Source organism: Carettochelys insculpta, chromosome 2 (assembly GCF_033958435.1).
Source record: "Carettochelys insculpta isolate YL-2023 chromosome 2, ASM3395843v1, whole genome shotgun sequence".
NCBI lineage: Eukaryota > Metazoa > Chordata > Testudines > Carettochelyidae > Carettochelys > Carettochelys insculpta.
The window spans coordinates 200,100,748-200,121,635 of NC_134138.1; the positions used below are offsets into that span (position 1 = coordinate 200,100,748).

The following is a 20,888-nucleotide window of genomic DNA, read 5'->3' on the forward strand; positions in this document are numbered from 1 at the left end:
AATCCCAAGGTTTTAGAGGAGATGCATATTACAAGAGGGCTCCACGTTTCCAGCAAAAGTAGACCAGACTCACTTTTGGTATAGAGAGAATAAAACAAATAGAGGTTTTTTTTATCCTGACGAGGAACATTGGATATATTTTGAAAGGCACATTGATGACCAAGGTAGAACTCCAGGTAGATTCCCATCTGAATGGCAAATCTAATACTTGATATAAACACAAAATTTGTATTGCTACTGCTGCTGCTGCTGCTTTCCTGTGTCCAGTTGTCTGGATCTGCATCATAGTGCAAACATTCTCCAGCTCCGTCTGTGGCAGCAAGCTGTACGGTCCATCTGCTCATCTTATATCCAGTCCACCACTTTTTCAACTTTCCCCAGGGTCCCTTTCCTGCCAACCTCCTCTGTCCTGTTATCTTCACCAGATCCTCTTCATTCATTCTGTGTGTCTGAACTAGCAAAGTCATGCTTCCTGGGTTTTGTCAGTAACATCTTGGACTCTGTCTTCTATCCTAATGCTTTGTACCATTCTATCTAGATCAGTGCAGCTACAGTAATACAGTCCTTGTAGATTCGATGCAGCTCTACCACTGTATAGGTGATTACAGCAGTATAGCAATTCCTTGTAGGAATGAGGGGGATAAATTAGAATGATGTAACAGCATAGCTGCATTCATACTATGTACCAGCATAACTATCGTGGTAAAATATTCCACCCTTAACTGGTACAAAATTATGTAAACACCAGGCCTAAATTGTGTGTGTGGAATTAGCAGTGATTTTGCAGTGCTCACTTGTGTTAATTACAGGTGTTTTCTCTCCAAAATATTTCAGATTTTCTTAGTTAATCTTCCTAGAGTAAAAGTTCAGTCACCTTTCTGAGTGTTACTAACTTTTCCTATTGAACAGTTATTTTTGGTTCCTGGCAGTTTTGCAAAGTAGATTTTGATCATCTTAATCCAAAATAACATTTTGCTCCAAAGGAATCACATAAATGATAGTGGATGAACACTGAATCATGATATCAAAATTGTGCATCCTAATACAAAATTTTCCCTCTCATATGTCCATGCAACAACACTGACTTGATTGAAGTCAGACTTTTATCATGTAGGTTTTTAATGATCAAAATCGTGAATTCTGCTTAGAAAACACATAAGCCACAAGGGACCACAGATTTTGGGAACCCCGTTTAGTACATAGAGTTCAGATAAGTAGAGCTTTGGGAAGAGTTTGACACACAGTATGAGACTGGGGTGTGTGCTTGTTTGTTTGTTTTTTCTCTCATTCTTGTGACCCTGGGGAAAAAGGCTACACAGGAAATCCTAGTCCACTGAAGTCAGTGGGAATCTTGCCATTGACTTCAGTGGAGCCAGGATTTACCCCAGGAATTTGCCTAGAGATGTTTGCCGGAGCCTACAGTCAGCTGCTCTCAACACAACACTGACTTGCACAGAACGAAAACTCCTTCAGTAAATAATGATGGCACTAAATGTAATCTGTGGCTGGTGCATGCTTTGCTTTTTCATGACCTGCAGATGTAAAAGCCATTTTCCAGGGTTTGCGTGAAAACCGGCAAATAGGTGGCTAGGAAAATCCAGATAACTTTGCAAACTGAAAACCACCAGATAAATGGACCATGCTTATAGGCCTAAGACCCAGACAAGATTATGCCCAGGGGCCAAATCCAGTCTGTCAAGCCTTTTAAGCCAGCCAGCGGTTCACACCTACAGCTGTGCAGGGAGTGGGGCCTGGAGAGCTTCATATGCTACTACTGCCTCCAGCAAAATCTGTCAGCTCCCATTGTCCAGTTTCTGGCCAATAGGAGCAGAGAGATTTTTGCTGGGCACAGAGGCATTGCATCACAATTTGTCCAGTCCCAGTGACTAGAAACCCGCCAATAGAAGCTGAGAGATTTTGATGCTGGCAATGCACAAAGCCCTCTTTCCCATCCACCTCCCACCCCATGGGCAGAGAGCCAAATGGAACAGCTGGTGGGCTGGTGTTGCTGGCAGGAAGAGAAGCCTGCCTGAGGGTGCTGCTGGCCAGGAACTGCTTAGGTAAGCGCTTCCTGGCCAAAGTCTGCCTCTGGCACCCTCCCTCAACTCTTCCCAGACTCTGCACCCTTTCCCAAACTCCTCCCCTGCACACCAATCGCCTGACCCAAGTCGTCACCCAAACCCTCTGCATCCTCCTGCTCCAGGTGACAACTCTGTCTCAGACCCTGCACTCACCTCTGCATTCCTCCCCGCAGGCCAGAATCCTCTCCTGCACCCATACCACCTCCCAGGCTCCGCCCCAGGTTACAACCCCCTCCTTCACCCAAATTCCCTCTCAGATCCCACAGCCTCTCCTGTATCCAGTCCTCTACCCAGAGCTCCCTTCTGCATCCAGTCTTCATCCCAGACCCTGTACCTCCGACACAGAAAAGTGCAGCCCGTCACCATTCACCAAAATCTTGGAGTGGCCCCTCCCATCAAAAATGATTGCCCACTCCTGGCCTAAGGTGATGGAATTGTTTTTAAAACATAAAAAACCTTGGGAAAAGCTCTCAGGCAGATCCTCAGCTGGTGTACATTGTTATAACTCCATTCAGCCGAGGAGCTGGCTCTCTAGCTACTGAGCAGAACCTGATTTTCTGTTTGACAGGAAATTGTGTGGTTTCAAAAAATTTCTATTTAGAAATTGAACAAAAAACAAACAAACCAATTTTAAAGTAATTGCAATGAAAAAATGTGTTGGGGTTTATCAAAAGCCTTCAATAAAATGTAAAACTTTGTTTCCAGTTTCTACTGTTTTAATTATGTTTCATGTTGAAAAAAACAGGTTGAAAAGTTGCTTTTTTATTTTGAAAAACACGGTTTATTCTGAAGAGTTCAGACAGGATGTTATTCAACAGTACTGAAACACTCTTGTTTTTTCTAAACTAAATTTTGAAAAAAGACCTGATTTTTTAAAGTGTTCTAATTTTGATGAAAATGGCATTTTTCATTGGTAAATAGTATTTTGATGAAAAAATTCCCGATAGATCTCCCAACTTTGTTCTTCCTTCACTTCCGACCTGTCTATTTATTCTGTGCACTATAACCTTTTAATATTTCATCTCTCCTTTTATTGATACCTTTCTTACTGCTTGTAAAGTATTACCTTTACAATGCGTATTACACTTATCTACCTTTGTCAGGAAGATAAGTGGATATTATCTGTGTTTTAGAGAGGCAGAAAGATAAAGTGATTTGCCCAATTTCATATACAGAGGCAAGGATTAGAGGCTGCCAGGCCTGTGTTCTGAACACTGAACCCTATCTGTCTCTGGCTATGTCTACACTAGCCCCCTTCTTCGAAGGGGGCATGGTAATTAGCCTGATCAGAGAATACTAATAAAGTGCTGTGATGAATATGCATCACTTCATTAGGCTAATTCTCCCTGTGGCAACTTGGAAGTGGAGAAAATTAGCCTGTAATCATCACAGTACTTTGTTCATATTCTCCAATCAGGCTGAGTACCATGCCCCCTTTGAAGAAGGGGGCTAGTGTAGACACAGTCTCTGAGTTTTGGTTGCATTGAACCTTTCCTTCACTCTTCAACTTAATTTCCCTTTGTGGAAAAAGAAGTCACCCTAATCTACAAAACTTTAGCAAACAATGTCTTTCACACAAGCGAGCTTTTCCCTGAGTGGTGTTTTAAATGAGGTCAGATATATTGTTGGTTGACAAATACTTGAGTGAAAGCCTGAAGAAAGAACATAAAGCAGCAGATGACATTTAATTTTTAGAAAACCCTTTGGAGGAAATGGATCCGTCCTCACAGAGCAGAGACCACGGGTGCCCTTGATCTAGGAGGAGCCTCCACTCAAATATCATTTGTTCCAGAGGAGAATTCACAGAACTCCAACAGCATGTTACAAGTACAGCTATATGGCTACAAATACAGAGTGTATACTCGCAGCTTTACGTGCTATGGAAAAGATGAAGCAGAGAAAAGGCTCTTAGCCTCCCTAGCACAGGTACATGCAGGAATCATGTTGTGCAGTTTGTATTCAGTAACTCTGAACATATTTTCTCTTCTGCCAAAGTTCTTACTGCAGTGGGGGCCTCGAGGCCTGAGTTGGGGCCCCATTATGTTAATTACTGTGCAGAACATATTGGATTTATTTTATGTAGGTAGCCAAACTTTGTATCGGTTTTCCCCCTCTTATTTCCTGTCCCTCCCCACCAAAGATCTCTGCCTGCAAGTTGTTCTGCTAACCCAGGATCTCTAGGACATATATTCAGGATCCTTGCAGGCCAAACTTCCTGCAGGCAAACACCACCAAGTAGAAGAGCATGTCAGAAATGCTAGAGGTGTTGGGACCCTCTTGGGTTATGGCTACACTATGAAAAAAATGAGCTGAGGCCCGGTCTGTGCAGCCTCACTTACTACAGCCTTTTCCTGGTGTGCATGCACTACAGTCCCTATTATTCTGTTTGAGCTGGTTGGGGTGAACCCCACAGGGGCAGCACCACTAGGCAAATGGACACTTTATTTGGCTTGTCAGCTTTTCTGGAACCCATTCACTTGGGAATCCAGCCCCCTTCAGCCAGGAGCAGCACTGCAAAGAGTACATACACCGAGCCACTTGGGCATTCGCCAAAGGAGAGAAGAGAATTAAAATGGAGGGGGCAGGGAGAATTGTGAGGGAAGACAGAAATCCTCAGTGCAGACCTATGGCCTCTTTTTAATATGTGATGGGCGTAAAGTGAAGAATGCCTTGTGTCTCTGTAGAGTTCCTCAGAGTATATTCTGCCAAGCAATTAAACTAGACTCGTGAATCTTTGCTTTATTTCACAAGTGCAGTGTGTGAGATGATAATTTGCTTTGTGTGATAATGGTACGTGTTATGACAGAGGCAAATGGGGAGCATACAAACACACATGGTTAAAATACTGCATATGAGCGGTTAAAAGTTTTCCTGCTAAGAAAGAAACTTTACTGTCTCCCTTAGAATTCAAGAGACCAGGCCAAGGTTGATAATCCATGCTATCCTCGGAATTATGAAACTGCTTTAACAATGAAACACTTATATGGAAGCCGTTGCACAGAATCTCTAAGACCAGCAAATTACAACCCAGGCAAGCTCATAAATTTCAGGGGAACTGGAGATCCAGCTGTATGCCAGGAGAAGGTGTCGTCATTATTTAACGTCGCTGCTTGCAATGTCAAGGGTGAAGACTGTCCATTTAATGGAATCCAACAGCCAAAGCTTAAAGGGAAGTTTGTGGTAAGTCTGCAAGCACAATGTTCCCTTTTGCATCATTTCTTTCCTACTTATGATTTTATATAGAATCCTGAGAGTGAAGTGCCTTTCATCTGGTTTTATTTATAGGCCTTTGCAGGATTCTACTACACAGCCAATGCTTTGAATTTAACTGGAAGCTTTCCCCTAGCTGACTTTAATTCAAGGATGCGGGTTTTCTGCTCACAGGACTGGAATCAGGTCAGTATGAATTTTCTGCATTTGGAAAGGGGAAAGATCAAGGAGCAGTCACACAGACCTATGGGAAGCTGGATCTCTCAGTTCACAGGGATTCATATGATTAATCTTTTAGAAGGTTTGTATGAATTCTTGCCTTCCTTTCCTAGGAGTTTCAGGTTCACTACAAACTACAAAATAACTCTATGGTGGCCCAGGCTTATGAAACTTTTCCATGAGCCCGGGCTGAGTTTCTTACTTGTAGTGAAACAAGGAACTAGGCAAAATGCACGTGTGTTTTCTGGTTCACTCTGTGAGTCTTATGCACCTGTCCTGGCATGACACAGCAAGTGGAGCATATTTTTGCCAAAAAGAAATAAAGGGCTTGACAGTCATCAGCACTCAGGATCCTTTATGCTAGTGGTGGGCAACCTGTGGCCCACAGTTTGCATGTGACCCATCGGGGTTCTGTGTGTGGCCCATGGGACAGTTTGTTTACCGTTGCCCACATGTGGGATTGCCAGATTCTGTTGGTTTCTGTCCCCATAGCTTTTTTTTTTCTCCCGTACCAGTATTACTGAAGTGGAACACGCACAAGGCCAGGGCATGGGAAGTGAGGTGCTTGCTGACTGTACACAACATTGACTGTGAAAGCCAGGCACTCCCTCTGCAGCCAGTCAAAGCATTGCCGTGGTTCAGTCAGCACTTCCCGCCAAATTCTAGGTAGACAAGTACAGTTAGCAAAACTACTTTATCCAGGGAGATTGTGTTGGTTCTGACAACTGTGCAGCCAATGAGATGATGGATGGCCACTTTTGCAGCCCACTCTCTAGTGTAGGTTGCCCATCACTGTGTTATGCTGCTTGAGTAACATATAGGGCCTTAAAGTGCCTAGGGTATAAAGAAGCCCTACTGCAAGTAAGAATCAAGTCCAGTTCTTCAGGGAAAAGCTCTTGTGCTGGATATTTACAGAGATCAGTCTACAAATGATGTCTTCAGGGTGGCGCTTTTTTGTGGAACTTGCGTATGCAGTGTCGGCTCAGCTGTTGCAGAATCGAGTGGTCACATACAACCAATTTATGAGTTCCAGGTGAAAGTTTATAATTCTACATCCACACTTGCTCTCAGCGAGCTAGCAGGCTAAAAATGTTGTGTAGCGGCACTAGCATGGGCAGTAGTGCACAGCGGCATGGGCTAGTTGCCCTAGGTACAAACTCACTTAGGCTGCATAGCTTTGTACTTGGGGCAGCTGGTCATGCCAGCACTTGCTACTGCTCATAGAACTGGTGCCACAGCTATGCTGCTATTTTTAGCAAGCTTGGGCAGTACACCCACTCAGGGTGGGAATCACATCTCCAGCTCTAAATGTAGATGTAGCCTAATTGAAGCCTCCCTCCCTGGCGTGCTCTAAAATCAGTACTGTCTTGAGCAGTGTTTACAAACAAGTATTAGTTACATGCTCCATAGACCATGTTTCAGTATTTGCTTTTTAATTCAGTTGCAACAGTCACAGTGCAGACATCCCAAGCGGACAGCGGAAGCCACAAAAAATAAGCAATTAAATCAACTGTTGCTGGTGCTGTACTCTACCAGTGTAATTGAGGAAGGTCTCTTATGAAAGCTTGTAATGCTCTGAACTTGATAGTCATTATGAGCTAAGCATTGTGACTGTGGCTATGAACATAGTGCACACGTACATACAAACAATTGTCATTGTAACAGTGGTGCTGCTCTAGCCTCAACCTTGCAGCAGGGTGGTGAAGCAGTCAGGTAGGGAGGGACTACTTCCCCAAACAGAGAAGACCAGTTTTAAGAACCCATCTATTGTCCAGCCCAGGAAAAAGCTATGGTGGACATTAGAGTTAAGGGAAAGAGGCCTGGTTTTCCACACTTTTTGAATATCTATAGTGACTGAAGGGAGAAACTGGAAGAAGCTTCTAAAAGGGAAGGGAATTGAAATGAAAGGCCTCCAGAAACTGAGGGATAGTCACTTGGTGCAGGTGCTGTGTGACATGGTGGGATTTGCCCTAGGGCTAAGGGGCATGCAGGGATCTTTTCCAAAGGCAATAGTAACTTCTATTAGAAAGGGGATTTTTATCTGTTATGAAAGTGTAAAGCCTCAGGCTCTGTCTTTGTATGTAACTTGTATATGTTTGCTCTCTCTTGCTATATCACCTTTGAATCTGTGGCTTTTCTGTTAGGTACCTCTTCCATATATTTTTACCACACGCAGCTCTCTGGTGCACAGAGTTTGTGTATGCAAAAGTAAGCTGGTGCATGGGGATGGGTTTCATTGCTGTGGAGAGATGAACCAGAAGATGGAAGTATATGTGCATGGTAATCAAGACCTCGGGGAGGATGGATCTGGGGAAACTTGACTCTGGCAAGGCTGTTGCTATCATCCTGTGAGGAGTAACTAGGTTGGTGAAAGCCAGAGTGAGAGCTTGTGCTTGTGGGCAAGCTGCTGGTGTCAGGGTCTGAATTAAAGCTGCATGAGAGCGCCAAAAGTTACAGGGAAGGCAGTGGCAGAGCCCCTGACTGGTGTGAATGGTCCCCAAAATGACATGTAGGTGTCTGCTCTGCCTTGCCAATAGTTATAAGGCAGGAAAAATGATGCCGTACTGTACCTACCAAGAAGGACATAAACAGTTTCTAATGATTCCATGGCAATAGGTGGGCAATATCCAGAGGGAACCTGGAGACAAGGAGAGCCTCAGAATTCCAAGCGTGTTTGTTTTTGTTTGTGTGGAGGAGAGTTTGGGTAATGAGAGCCATTGTCTTAAGTTACGATGTAAGGGTTCAACGCAGTAAATCTAGCAACAGCTAGACTTCTCTTTGCATGGAGTGTACTTGTACATTTTGTACTTCATCCAACTCCAGATCAAGTCAAGGGCAACATTTCCATTATCTTAGAAGGGAGCAAGATGAGGCCTGGCATCAGATTCATTCTTCTCATTGAGACAATGAGCATAATTTAGAGTAGTGCTTAAATTTTAAAAGCTGCAGTGAAGCTATGCTGGGCCCCAAAGTGGCGCTCTGCCACCTGTTATATTGCCATTTCAGATAGTGGTGTTCTATGCTCTGCATTGCTTGGGATTTCTTCTCTGACTAAGACGTCTGTGGATTGCTGTGCTTGTACCCTTCATGTCACCTTGCTGTCCTCACAGACTCTCTGGCCCTCACCAGCTTCTCTTTGTGTTAAATGAAGTAGGGGATCATAATTTGTCATACAAAACTTTGTACTCAAGCTTTTATACCTCAACAGAACATCCTTCCCCAAAATTATCTCCAAAAAAATACCCTATGGGTGTATACACAGATAGTATTTGATTATGGGACCTTCTGTGTCATGATGCCATACTTTCTCAGATCTTCCTGTCAAATCTGCCGGCCATATGCTGATCATAGCTGCACTTGTGTGAATCTTTTGAGTGACCTCAGTGGAGTTATTTCAGATTTACGTGGAGGTACCTGAGTTCACAAACTGTCTCTGTGGTGTCTGTTAGCACTCTTACCTATGATTTTATGTCCTTGTAATCAGATCACTTGTTAAGCACCAGCCTTAGGATGACTGTACAATCTTCCGGAAGAGCTTAGCTTCCTGAAATTTACAGCTAAAACTTTAGATATGTTACAAGGACCAGATAGAAAATGTAGTTGCTAACAATTTCACTCTTTTATGCAGTTTTTGTTTTAATTATAATTGTTTCCACTACAAAAATACATTGACAGCACAGTCACTTCCAGTGTAAATCACCATGTGCACAATAATAATTTTCTTAGGATGTTTGTGAAAACAGCTGCAAGGTGCTAATTACAATTGGGAATGTGCTTTGTGCAAGTCCTTACTTAAAAGACATTGTTGGTATTTTAATTGTGTTGATTTTATGTTTCAGCTTCCATTTATGTTGCCTAAATTTGAAGAAGTATATGCTAGATCTTACTGCTTTTCAGCAAACTACATCTATCACCTGTTTGTACAAGGATATAAATTCAGTCCTGAGACTTGGCCCCAGATATATTTCCAAAAAGAGGTAAGTAGTATTAAAACTTGAACAAGAATTTGGAAAATGGGAACAGAAGGACATTTTATCTTGCAAATACATACTGCTTGTGGACAGCTTCTGCAGAGGGGCTGTGATTTTAGTTCCAATGTCAACTCCTAATGATACCCATGGTGCCAATGTGATTCAGTGATCGTAGATTCTTTAGAGTTTTAAAGAGTGAGATAAATGCTACTATGTATTATGCCAGTGCAAATCCACTGAAGTCACTTGTTACCATCTGGATATAAGCAAGGGTGGGACTTGCTATCAGGGGAGAGAAGAAGTAAGGCAGGATCTGAGCGGTCCTGAAGGAGGGACCTTATGAGTAGCTAAGCCTACTGGAGAGATGATTTCAGCTAATCTTTATCTTATTACTCTTCTTCATTAACAGCCAAACTCCAATCTGCTGGGTGCAACTCTAGAGTTCACATTCTCCATCTATAGAGCAATTAGGGAAAAAATGTCTGCTCACAAGGTCTACGTCTACACTAGCTGAAAACTTCAAAATGGCCATATTTCGAAGTTTACTAGTGAAGCACTGAAATACATATTCAGCATCTCATTAGAATGCCGGCAGCTGTGGCACTTCGAAATTGACGCGTCTCGCTCCCGCACGGCTCATCCTAACAGCAGATAGGAGTAAGGGGATTTTGAAGTTGCTGGGGTCCTTTCAAAAAGGAGCTCCGTCTGGATGAGCCGCGCAGCGGCGAGCCACGTCAATTTTGAAGTGCCGCAGCTGCCGGCATGCTAATGAGGCGCTGAATATGTATCTCAGCGCTTCATTAGTAAACTTCAAAATGGCCATTTGCATGGTCATTTTGAAGTTTTGGGCCAGTGTAGACATAGCCAAGGTGTAAGAGGAAACAGAGTCTGGCCCAGTGTGTAATGAGCTGCCTCTATGGGATCCCACTCATGTCAACAGGGTCTCTTACAGGTACCAGGGTCTGCCCATAACAATCAAATGGCAGGATTTGGGTCAAAATGAGGACCCTGAAAAGCGGACCTCTAAACAGCCTTGTTTCTTAGGGTTGATAAGGTGATTGGCTGGTAGATTGTATTCCACTAAAGTGCAGACATGACTGGAACCAACTTTCTGCGCAGAACCCCATTTAGATTGTGACAATTACAGCAGAGTTGCTTCTGAGTAATCTGACTCAGCTATACTGTGGACTCTGCCTTCCACACCACCCACCTCTGAGTCTTATTTCTGAAGCTTGTTCCAAGCAGATTTTTCTAATCTCCTCATGGAGCTTTTCCCTGGGCTAGGCCTGTCCCATTACAACAAGAGGTAACACAATGTGAAGAAGATGCAGGTACCATACAATAAGAACAATCCACTCACTACACTTAAGAGCAAGGCCTCAAGAAAATCTAAGCAAGATTTTTCTAAGCAACGGAGCTCCAACATTTGGGCAAATCCATCAGTTTAGGGAAGGAAAGGAAATAATTATACTGCCTTGCTTTATCGTCTAGTGGCCAGTGTTAACTCCTATGCAAAAGACCAACATAAATGGTTATTTTGCAGTCTTCAGCCAGAGCGACTTCATTGCATGAGGCTTGTATTGGCCTTCAGCACACAAGTGAATTTAACTTATAGTTGTGTCCCTATGGCCAGCAGCACAAAGTGTGGATCAAAGTGAAATGAAGTACTTATTTAGACAGACACGTTTCTGAATGGCAAAGAACAGCCATTTCCAGGAGTGCCACAGGAACTAAACCTGACGGGCAAAGGGGTGAGAAACACCCATTCCTACATTCTTCTGCTAGCTTGCCCAATTTCACTACTTGCCTGCAAACAATCCCCCTTTCTCCTGTGTTGGGCCAAAAGAAGGGGGTCAATGACTTGATAAGTACTGACAAGCTACCACAATATTGCACTAGAACGAGAGTTAATAATACGCAGAGTGACTGATTTGGGGCTTTCTCCTGGCTTCTTCCTGTGGGTGCCATTTTGTAAGTGGCTGTCCTGAAAATTCTGCATTAAAATGGATTGTGCGTGTGGGTGTGCTTGTGCATGTGGTTTGGTTGGTTGGTTGTTTAAATTCAGTTGTAGGTAGCCAGGCACAAGGATAGTGAACAGAATCCAATTCAATGACTGTTTATGCTTACTGGTATCTTTAACCTGTACTTCATGCGAAGATATTTATAATGATCTGGGGACGGAGACTCCCATCCACCCACACCCTCTCATTAGATAGTATAGATAGTCAGAGCCATACCCTCATTCTCAGTGTTGGAGCCAATCTGATATCTTTATCTGAATTGTTTTTAAGCCACATGATCTAAAAAGCAAAAAATTACATGTAACTTTACAGGATTCCACTTTGTAATGCTGAAAGCTTCTGGGAAGTTTCTGTTCTCTAAAAATCTCTGCAAAGACCAGCCTTTGCTAAGGCCTTGCCTCCAGTATTTTTTGAATAGTCGCCAGTGTCAGCTGTGCTGCAGCTTTTGAGTTGTCTGGCCTTTAGCAAAAAAAAGTTGATATGAATTGTCTTTTTTCACATTTCAGGTTGGGAACAGCAGCATTGCATGGTCTCTTGGTTATATGCTGAGCCTCACCAACATGATCAAAGCAGAAAGCCAGCTGATCCAGCTGCCGGTGAACTCTTCCTTGTTTGCCGGCCTCCTCTTTGTCTTCACAGCCGTGGCATTGCTGTGTCTCATTTTTGTCGTTTATTTGTGTGTTGTATCATTCATGCAAAAGAATATCAGTCACATGGACCATGTACTTGCTACACAATGAACAGAGGCTCAGTGACAGCAAGACAAAAACTTGAAATGTTCTGTAAAGAAATGCATTTTTAGGAAGTCAAGAATACAAGAGCAAGAAAAAAAATCCCGAAACCGAAGTAGAGTGGAGAGCAGAAATCAAGGAAATGGTATTGTAACACATTGGATCTCTTGGGAGAGGTCTCAGCACTCATTGCCGTAGACCTATGGTGTTATAGTGTAACTCTTTAGTAAACTCTGCTTTGTTTAGTCAGCATTTGCAGTGGAGGAGTAATCACTATTCACTGTAAGTTAGTTTTGCATAGAAGTCTCCTGTAGACTTAACTGGCTTGTTGTTCCAAGATACAAGCAAGAGGACAAAACCCTAGACCAGAGAACAATAGAGGCATGACCCAGCTGTGATACTGAAGCTAAAAGAAACACTCATTTCTGAAACCGGTAAGGACATTGTGTACTATCTCTAACTGTGAGGTGTGAGGTAACTACCCTGACTGTGAAGTGCACTCAGGTTGTTCATTTCCATGTAGACCCTGACAGAAGATTTAGACCACCATGCAAAGATGATCACTAAATTATAAAACAGCTTTTCTCATTTATTTGTTAACAAACCCAAACCCAGGATTACATATAGCTATATATTTTGACGTTCAGTGTATCATACATCAGCAGTAACTCTGTTGTAACGGTTGCATGAAGATTTTGTCTGCAAGCAACGCAGAGATCCCTCTGTTTTGTACTTTAATATTGAATGGAGTTTCCCAATATACAACAACAAATCTCCAGTGGCCAATTTAATTTTGTTATTCTTTTACAAAAGAAACATCTGAAGGGGCTCCCTTAATAAAATGTTGACTTATCATCCACACATTTCTTTGGGTCCTACACAACCAGAGCTATGTCTGGATTTTATATGCAGATAATATCTCAGCTATAGGACCCTCCTGAAACAGTAAAACAGCAAGAGTTATTTTCCTTATTCAGGGGCAACAGGACATGGGCTAGCTTCTGTGGAAGAGATGCAGCATGAGCAGAGATGTAGTGCTGGGGGGTGTCTGGCAGGATGGCCAAGTCTTTAGGGAAATGGGACAGGAGATCTGCAGGGATGCATTGGCCTGGAAGAGAAGAGGCTTATGAATACAGGAGCAAGGAATGTGTGGAGGGGGTGGGGGCAAGAGTGGAGCCCGCTGTTCGAGGCAGCAGAGCCGGTGGCTCAACACTGACGTTCTGCTCCTTCAGCAATGCCGGTCAGTCCTCTGAGGCACTAAGCAGCAACCAGATAGCTGCACTGAGACATCAGCTGATCAGGAGCTTTCCCATGTGTGGTTGCATTGATGCTCCAGGGAGCTGACGTCATAGCACATAGTCTGAGTTCCCTCTGATCCAGGCCTCCCACAAAAACCTTTCCGCAAACCTCAGATCGTGCGCCTGACCTCTCCCCAGCCCCGCTTTTTCGAACCCTTGACCTGTTCCTTTGCCTTCTCATCTCACCCGTGCTGCCCACTGCCTTCGGCACAGTGAAGGGAGGCAGGAATGAGGATGTTGGAAAGAGCAGGGGGTCTAAAGGATGGATGGGCAGGGCATGGATGGCAGGTCTGTGTGCTGGCATTGAGGTTGTATGAACTGCTAGGCTAGTGCTGCAATTATGCACTGGAACGCTGAGGAAGCAGTGCTGAAAGGCCCTGCAAACCCAGTGCCTCAACACCAAGCTGCTTGGCTTCTCTGCCCCAGGCCTCTTATACAACCTCACCCCTCCATGCTGGATCTGCCACCTGAACACTGGCAAAACATCCCCAAGACACCTCACTTGCCCTCGACTCACCTCCTATTTCCATTCCATACTCCCCTTCCGGCTCCCTGTGCTGCTCATACGCCACCATGTGCAGCCATGGATTAGTGAGTGAAAGGCAGGGGCAGTGAGCAGCCAGAGAATGAACTGGAAATCAAGTTTGCACTGAGTGGGAGCTGTAGAAGAGAAAGATGCAACTCCTCCCATGAGTCACAGTAGTCCCATGCCTTCCCTGGGTCTTGCTCCCTGAAGGATACCATCTGGAACACATCCTCACTTCAATGCATCATCCATATTCCCAGCAATGATGAGTTCTTCAGCGACTGCTGCACAAAGGGGGTCAGTGGTCAAATGAAATCCTGTTAAAACTTACCTGATCAGTTTAAAAGGATTTTCACATCTTTTTATACAAATAAAGGGCTCAGAATATTTTCATTTAAAAAAAAAAAAGACAAATTAAGAACAGCTTTTCTCTGGTTCCTTGACCAATGCCTATTTCTTGGTCATGATAGCTAGTGTTAGGACAGAAATGCAAGATGTTTGAAATTGTTTTCCAAAGAGAAGGAAATTGGCAAGGTAAGTTCTTCATCTTGTGCAGTAGTAGGAACCCCCAAAAGATTGATTTCCCAGTGCTTAGGTCTTCAGTGGTTTTAATCTCAGGTGATTAAAAATTGACTATCAGAGAACCTAGTGATTTTTCAAAGGCACGACTGTTCTTAAGCAACTGCTACAGACTTTCTGTGCAAGTTGGGAGCCTGTAATTTGTATCCCCACTCCCAAATCACCATTCAGCATGGCTGTGTTTACACTTGCATTCCTCTTTTGAAAGAGGTATGCAAATGAGGGAAATTAAAAATGCAAATGAGGTACAAATTTGCATATCTGACACCTCATTTGCATATTCTTATTTCAAAATAGCTTCTTTCAAAAGAAGAAAACCAGTGTAGGCACTGCTCTTTCAAAAGTAAACCCCACCTTTGAAAGAATCCTTCTTCCCTTTTTTTATGGGCCTAAATTGTGGGGGCTGAGAGAGGATGGGGCCATGGCTTTTTTTATGGGAAGAAGGATTCTTTCAAAGATGGGGTTTACTTTCGAAAAAGCAGTGTCTACTCTGGTTTTCTTCTTTCGAAAGAAGCTATTTTGAAATAAAAATATGCAAATGAGGTGTCAGGCAAATGTATACCTCATTTGCATTTTCAATTTACCTTATTTGTGTGCCTCTTTCAGAAGAGGAATGCAAGTGTAGACACAGCCCATTTGAGCCGCACTTTAAATTCACATATTCTAAGGAGATTCAGAGTCATCGTTTTGATACAATTTTCACTTCTTAAGAAGAGCAGAGTATTTCTATTTTAAACCAGATTCCAAGCTCCCTTAAAGTTCAGCAGTGTTTGCACGTAGCCCTTTCTTCCATGTTCACCTCTTGACTCAAAATGTACATGCCACAGAGGAAAATTTAAAACAAATATATTTCCAACCTACAAAGATGCAGAGTAAGGGAATAGAGAGTAAAAAAGAACCACCTGAGATGAAAAGACTGTTTCACATAAAGCAACACCTTTCAGGGAGAAGGTTTTAAAAACTACCTGCATAGGAAAAACACATGCAAACTAAACAAAGGTGTCAATGCAAGTGACTTCAATTCATAAATTCATACTTGAAAGTCTGCCTAGAACTAGACTGGACAAAGCTCTAGCATGCAATATAGAGACAAATCCTATACGGATAGGTGTGACTGGGTATATATACACCACCCACACTAGCATGAAAGGGGCTAAGGAGCTGCTGTGGATTGGAATGGCCCCACACCTCTGCACCTGCAAATCATATCTGGACTGGAGAAGGAGTTAAAAGGGAGGGAATGCCTCTCAGACATCAGCAACCCTGGGAAAGGAACAGACTGTTTACCTATCCCAGCTCTGAAGAGAGAGCTGACAGCCTGCAGGGATCCTGTCGAGGTGGGTGCAGGATCCCTGGGCAGAAAAGGCAGAGGCCTGATATTTACATGAACTGCAGTGGACAGTGACACTACTCTCAGGGCCCCTCTGAGATAAGGGAGGAGCTACAAGTGGCTTTTTCTTTTTTCCTTTGTTTGAGCTCATTCACTCTCTTGTTTTGCTCAAGACTTCAAGAGCCACTCAGACTTCAGAGCAGCGATGGGCAATCTGGGCTAGTGAGTGGGCCACATAAATGGCCCTCCATCTCAGTTGGCCACAAAACTGTCATAACCAAGATGATGTCTCAAAATAGGGCAGTTTTGAAAGCTGCACCTGCCTACCTAGAATTTGCAGAGGGTGTCAACTGTGTCTTAGCACCACTTCGACTGGATGCAGAGGGGTCGTACGGCTTTTGCACCCGACGTTGTGTGCAATCAGCATGCGCCTCACTTCATGTGTCTTTTACACGTGTCACTTTAATAATGCCCGCACGAAAAAGACAGAGGATGGTGACCAGTGGAATCTAGTAACCCTCACCTGGGTCAGTAAACAAAATGTCTCATGGGCCACACACACAGAATCCCGATGGGTCACGTGAGGGCGGCAGGTTGCACACCACACTTTCAGAGGCCTTGGCTGGAGGGCTGAACATTGGCCTACTAGATGCCCTGCAACTGCTGCTAAGGTGGGGTAGTTAAATTCGTGTCTCCGCTCCCCGTACAGCTACTAAGAGGGGTACCCTATCACAGACAGACCTGTGACACTAGAGGAATAAACCATGATTATTTTGCCTCTAATTCTGAACAAATTAGGAGAAGAGGGTAAAATCAGCAACAAAATGGAACCCACAGTTCACGGAACCCACAGAACCCATAGTCACACTTAAATTTCCCCGCTGGGTAATTACCACTGAAAGAATGGCCTACGTTGACATCTAGCAAAATGGTTCATCATCATCTGTGAAGCTAGTGGGTCTGGGTGCTTGGCTCCCAGCCTCCCCACCAGTCCTCAGCAGGGGGAATAGCAGTCCACGTCAGCTCCGGCTACTGACCCCAGCCTGAGATCCGAGAGGGGAGGGACTAGGCCATGGCAGTCCCAGCATGAGCTGCAGGGGTCTAGCTGTTTTCCGTGGCATGAGCTCTGAGAGGGAGGGGGACAGGCCACAGCACTCGGCCCAGCCTGACTTCCAGGGAGCATGGACAGGACCACATGGGCTGCAGCCATGCTGCAGCGCTGGCCCTGGTCTGAGTTTTGGGGTGACAGAGAGGGGGCTGGCCCATGGCCTGAGTTATGGGATGAGTGGGGGGGTGTGTGTGTGAAGGGCTGGGAAAGACAACACTGGGCCTGGCCCAGGGGTGAGCCATGGGGGCCAGGCCATTGCAGTAAGCCTGGCCCAAGTCAGGGGCTGGCCCTAGCCCCAGCTCCAGGGAGGTCAGTCCTGGCCTGAGCTCTGGTGTGAGTGGAGGGGTGGGGGGACACTGCAGCTCTTTCCCCCAGCCAGGGTGGCGGCAGAAGGGAGGCCAGAGTAGTAGGTGGGGAAGGGGCCATTGTGCCTGGCCCTGGCAAGAGTAGCATGGGTGGGCTGGGTTGGCCACTTACCCCAGCCACAGCATGAGTTTAGGCAGGGACAGGTTTCCTGGTCCCAGCATGTCAGGGGCTGTGGTGGGGAGGAGCAGCAGGACTCTCCCTGTGGGGTGCAGGGTGGGGCACCTACCTGTCCAAAGGCAGGCAGAGTTGAGAGCCCCATCTCCCTGTGGCTGCTGTTTTCCTGCTGTGGCTGCCCCCAGAGGTCATGCTGCAGTATGTCTGTTCCTTGAGTTCACTCCATTGGTGCGGCTGATGTATGTTGTCCCTCCTGCTAGTGCCCCTCCCTTTTCATCTTCTGAAAAACCCTGGGATTTCAGCTTTTCCCACTTTCCAGGCACTAGCAAATCCTGACCTTGGTTTCAGTTAGGATAAGAGGAATCCACATACCAAATTTCATGGCCATAGCTCTTACTGTTTAAGAGGAGTTCTTGAACAAACTTAGCACTGCAGACAGATGCGTTCTAAAATATATAGTAGATTAAGATTAATTAAAGACAGATCTGTGAGTTGACTTTCACCCAAGAGCTTTTTAGCCACGTTTTCATTGTCTGCAATATCTTTATATATTTTCCATCTGTAGCAACATTAACTGGCATGGTGACCAAAATAGGGCAATGCTGAAATCAGGAGGTTAGGGTCAGCTCTTGAAGAACACTAATGCTGTTTGGTTATTTATCCATTGGAATTTCTATCCATTTTTACACAATCTTTACAATTATGCTTTCAAATTATCACAGAAGTGTCCACTTTGTATGCATCATAGAGAGCCATCATAATATCTTCATTCTGTAGTAAATGCAGTTTATGGTAAATAAGGTGCTGAGCAAGAAAATGTGAAGAGCTGTTTATTACTTGTTTTTGAAGTTCTGAAATCACACCATCCAGGATGAATGCAATGTATAAATTCTTCTGCAATATTCTGGAAGGTCTGTGGCACCAAAGTTATCACAACTCATTTTTCTGCCACATGTGCTTGGAAGCAATTCTTCAACAGAACCGCATCAGCCAAACCTTTCACTTCACCATACAGAGAAGCAAATTTTGGGTTGTCGTCTGCCCTCAGTCTCCTAAGTGTATGAAGAATTACATTGGTTTCATCCAGTACATAAATCAGATTTGTAGTACAATGCTGCATGTAGATGTGTAGAGATTTGTATATTGGAAGTATGTTTACAGTGCACACAATGGTAACCAGAAAGTGAAATTCTGGAATTTAACAATCACTCAGCATTGCCATCATAATCAAATATTTTTTCTAGGTAATCAACAACAACAGCATACTCTGTTTCGAAGTGCACCCACCTGACTCATCCATTCATTGTATGTTGCAATGAACAGGCACACCCTCTATAACGTAATCCTCTTCTTCCTTCCAGAGTTCATTCAACAACCCTGCAAGCTCCTGCAGGTAAATAGGCTGAATGCTAAGGTATACTTTTCAGAAGCTGTCTTCTTGATTATGATGTGAGGAAGTGTCAGGTGGGTGTCAAAAAGTCACTTGTCACTTTGCACAAGAGTTGAACACTTGCTGGACTCAGCTTGTGCATCCTGCAAGCTGAGCATACGGCTGGTGGAAGGACTTTGCAAGTCCTTTCCTTCTTTCTGACTATTTGCATTGCTCAGCATGTTACAGCTGTAGCCCTTGAGCAGTTCCTTCTATAACCTGTAAACTGCTATTCTAGCTGCGTAAAGCTCTGTAAGTCTTCTCTACAAAATCCATGAAACCACCTTGGAGTTCCACCTGTCCATCTTCACTTCAGTGGATGCAACAAATAGCCAGTGAAATGTTTTCTTTTCTTAGACAGGTATAAAAGCCTGTTCTGTCAAGAAAACAGTAGTGTAGACGTTCCAGGGCCCTTTTGTTGACAGACAGGGCTTTCTGGTTCACCAGGCAGCCCTGTCTGCAGAGCTTCTGGTCAGTCATTCTGTCAAGAAAGGGCCAGACAGTCTGGATGCCCTCTGTCAACAGAGCAGATTGTTCTTTCGATCCAATCTGTCAACAAATGTTTCGGTGGGAAATCCTTTCCAACAGTCACTTCTGTCGACAGATGCTTCTCCTGTAGACATCCTGGTCCACACATTAAACATTGTGCCTTCCACAAACAATGACAATCTTAAGTGCTTTAGAACATGCTGGTTTTAGTGTGTCAACTTTTTCATCTGACTTTGCTAGAGCATAAAAACATCCTTTGGATTTGCTACGTCTCTCAAATATTTTCTTGGTTTCAAGTGCGTGGGAACCAAGACTGCTTCCTTGCTGTTGCGGAAACACAAAGGATGGGCCAAAGAACAGCACGTCCAAATGTTTTGGAGAAATGTGAAAATTGATACTCATGCAAGAACTGCAACAGTATTTCTGACTAGCTCCTAAGTCTTTTAGCAAACTGAAAATTTGAAGCAAAGTTACTAGGATGCCCTTCCTCTGATTCTTGGTCAAGTTTGCACAGTTCAGATGACAAATACGATCAGCTCTCTGAAGGCTCTATATAACGTCCTGACCCTCTCCGTTGTTGGCTTGAGGTATGGCTGTTCTATAAAACTGTTTTACAATAAAAGGTTCACTGCTTTTCCTTTGTAGTTTTCCTCAACTTTCCTTCCAAGACATAGTTTGCATCTAGTGCACTTGACGGAACTACAGAAAAGTAAGCAAACATCACTACTGATGCACTGTGAGTTACAGTTGGGCACACCATGGTCAGTGTTATTCTCAGAGGGGCTGCCATATTAGTCTGCAATGTCACAAACAACAAGCAGTCCTATAGCACCTCAGAAATTACCAAATGTATTTATTTTATTAAGTCACGAGTTTTCATGTGGAAGACCCACCTCCTCAGACGTTTATCATTGGCAAAGGTGAGCAAGTGTACACATTTACTGGGCTAGCAAACAGGTTGCGATTTTGGGCAACTTCTTTTTCCCTTCGGGATCTGGCACGGGTTTTTTCCCCCACGTTTGGGCACCAGACCTCAGTTTCTCAGCAGAGCTGGCTCTATGATGACTTACCCGGGCAATGAAGGCAAAGCTTCTTGTTCACAGAGAGCCCTATTACCGTCTTGTGTAAAAAGGGGGGCAGGGAAGCACATAAGCAGACAGCATTCTAAACCCGCACTACCCACGTGCAAGAAACGCACGGGCCTGAGGTGCAGCACCACCACAGGTCACGCAGTCCAGCTCATTACACGCCTCCCTACCCCTGTACATGCCGCGCGCCCTCTCTTCCACGCGGCACACCAAGGTGCCAAGCCGACAGCCCTTCACGCATGCGCACTAACAGCAGGGCCGCGAGCCAGACGCTGCCAAACCCGGCAAATTGATTACGCATGCTCCCCGGTGAAGCCGCATTAACACC

The 20,888-nt window shown here is 44.3% G+C and overlaps 1 protein-coding gene across 2 annotated transcripts in view; it reads left to right on the plus strand.

The window, feature by feature from the left end:
- The window catches only part of ENTPD3 (ectonucleoside triphosphate diphosphohydrolase 3), a 33,276-nt gene extending 20,190 nt beyond the window's left edge, over window positions 1-13,086 (plus strand). The window contains exons 7-11 of one of the 2 annotated variants that reach the window (XM_074986120.1): window positions 3,777-4,007; window positions 4,986-5,261; window positions 5,367-5,477; window positions 9,350-9,487; window positions 12,009-13,086. In XM_074986120.1, coding sequence (XP_074842221.1) covers window positions 3,777-4,007; window positions 4,986-5,261; window positions 5,367-5,477; window positions 9,350-9,487; window positions 12,009-12,242 — 990 coding nt within the window. In that variant the 3' untranslated portion in view covers window positions 12,243-13,086. The remainder of the gene's footprint in view (window positions 1-3,776; window positions 4,008-4,985; window positions 5,262-5,366; window positions 5,478-9,349; window positions 9,488-12,008) is intronic. The other variant, XM_074986121.1, reaches the window with a different exon arrangement.
- Window positions 13,087-20,888: the final 7,802 nt, after the last annotated feature.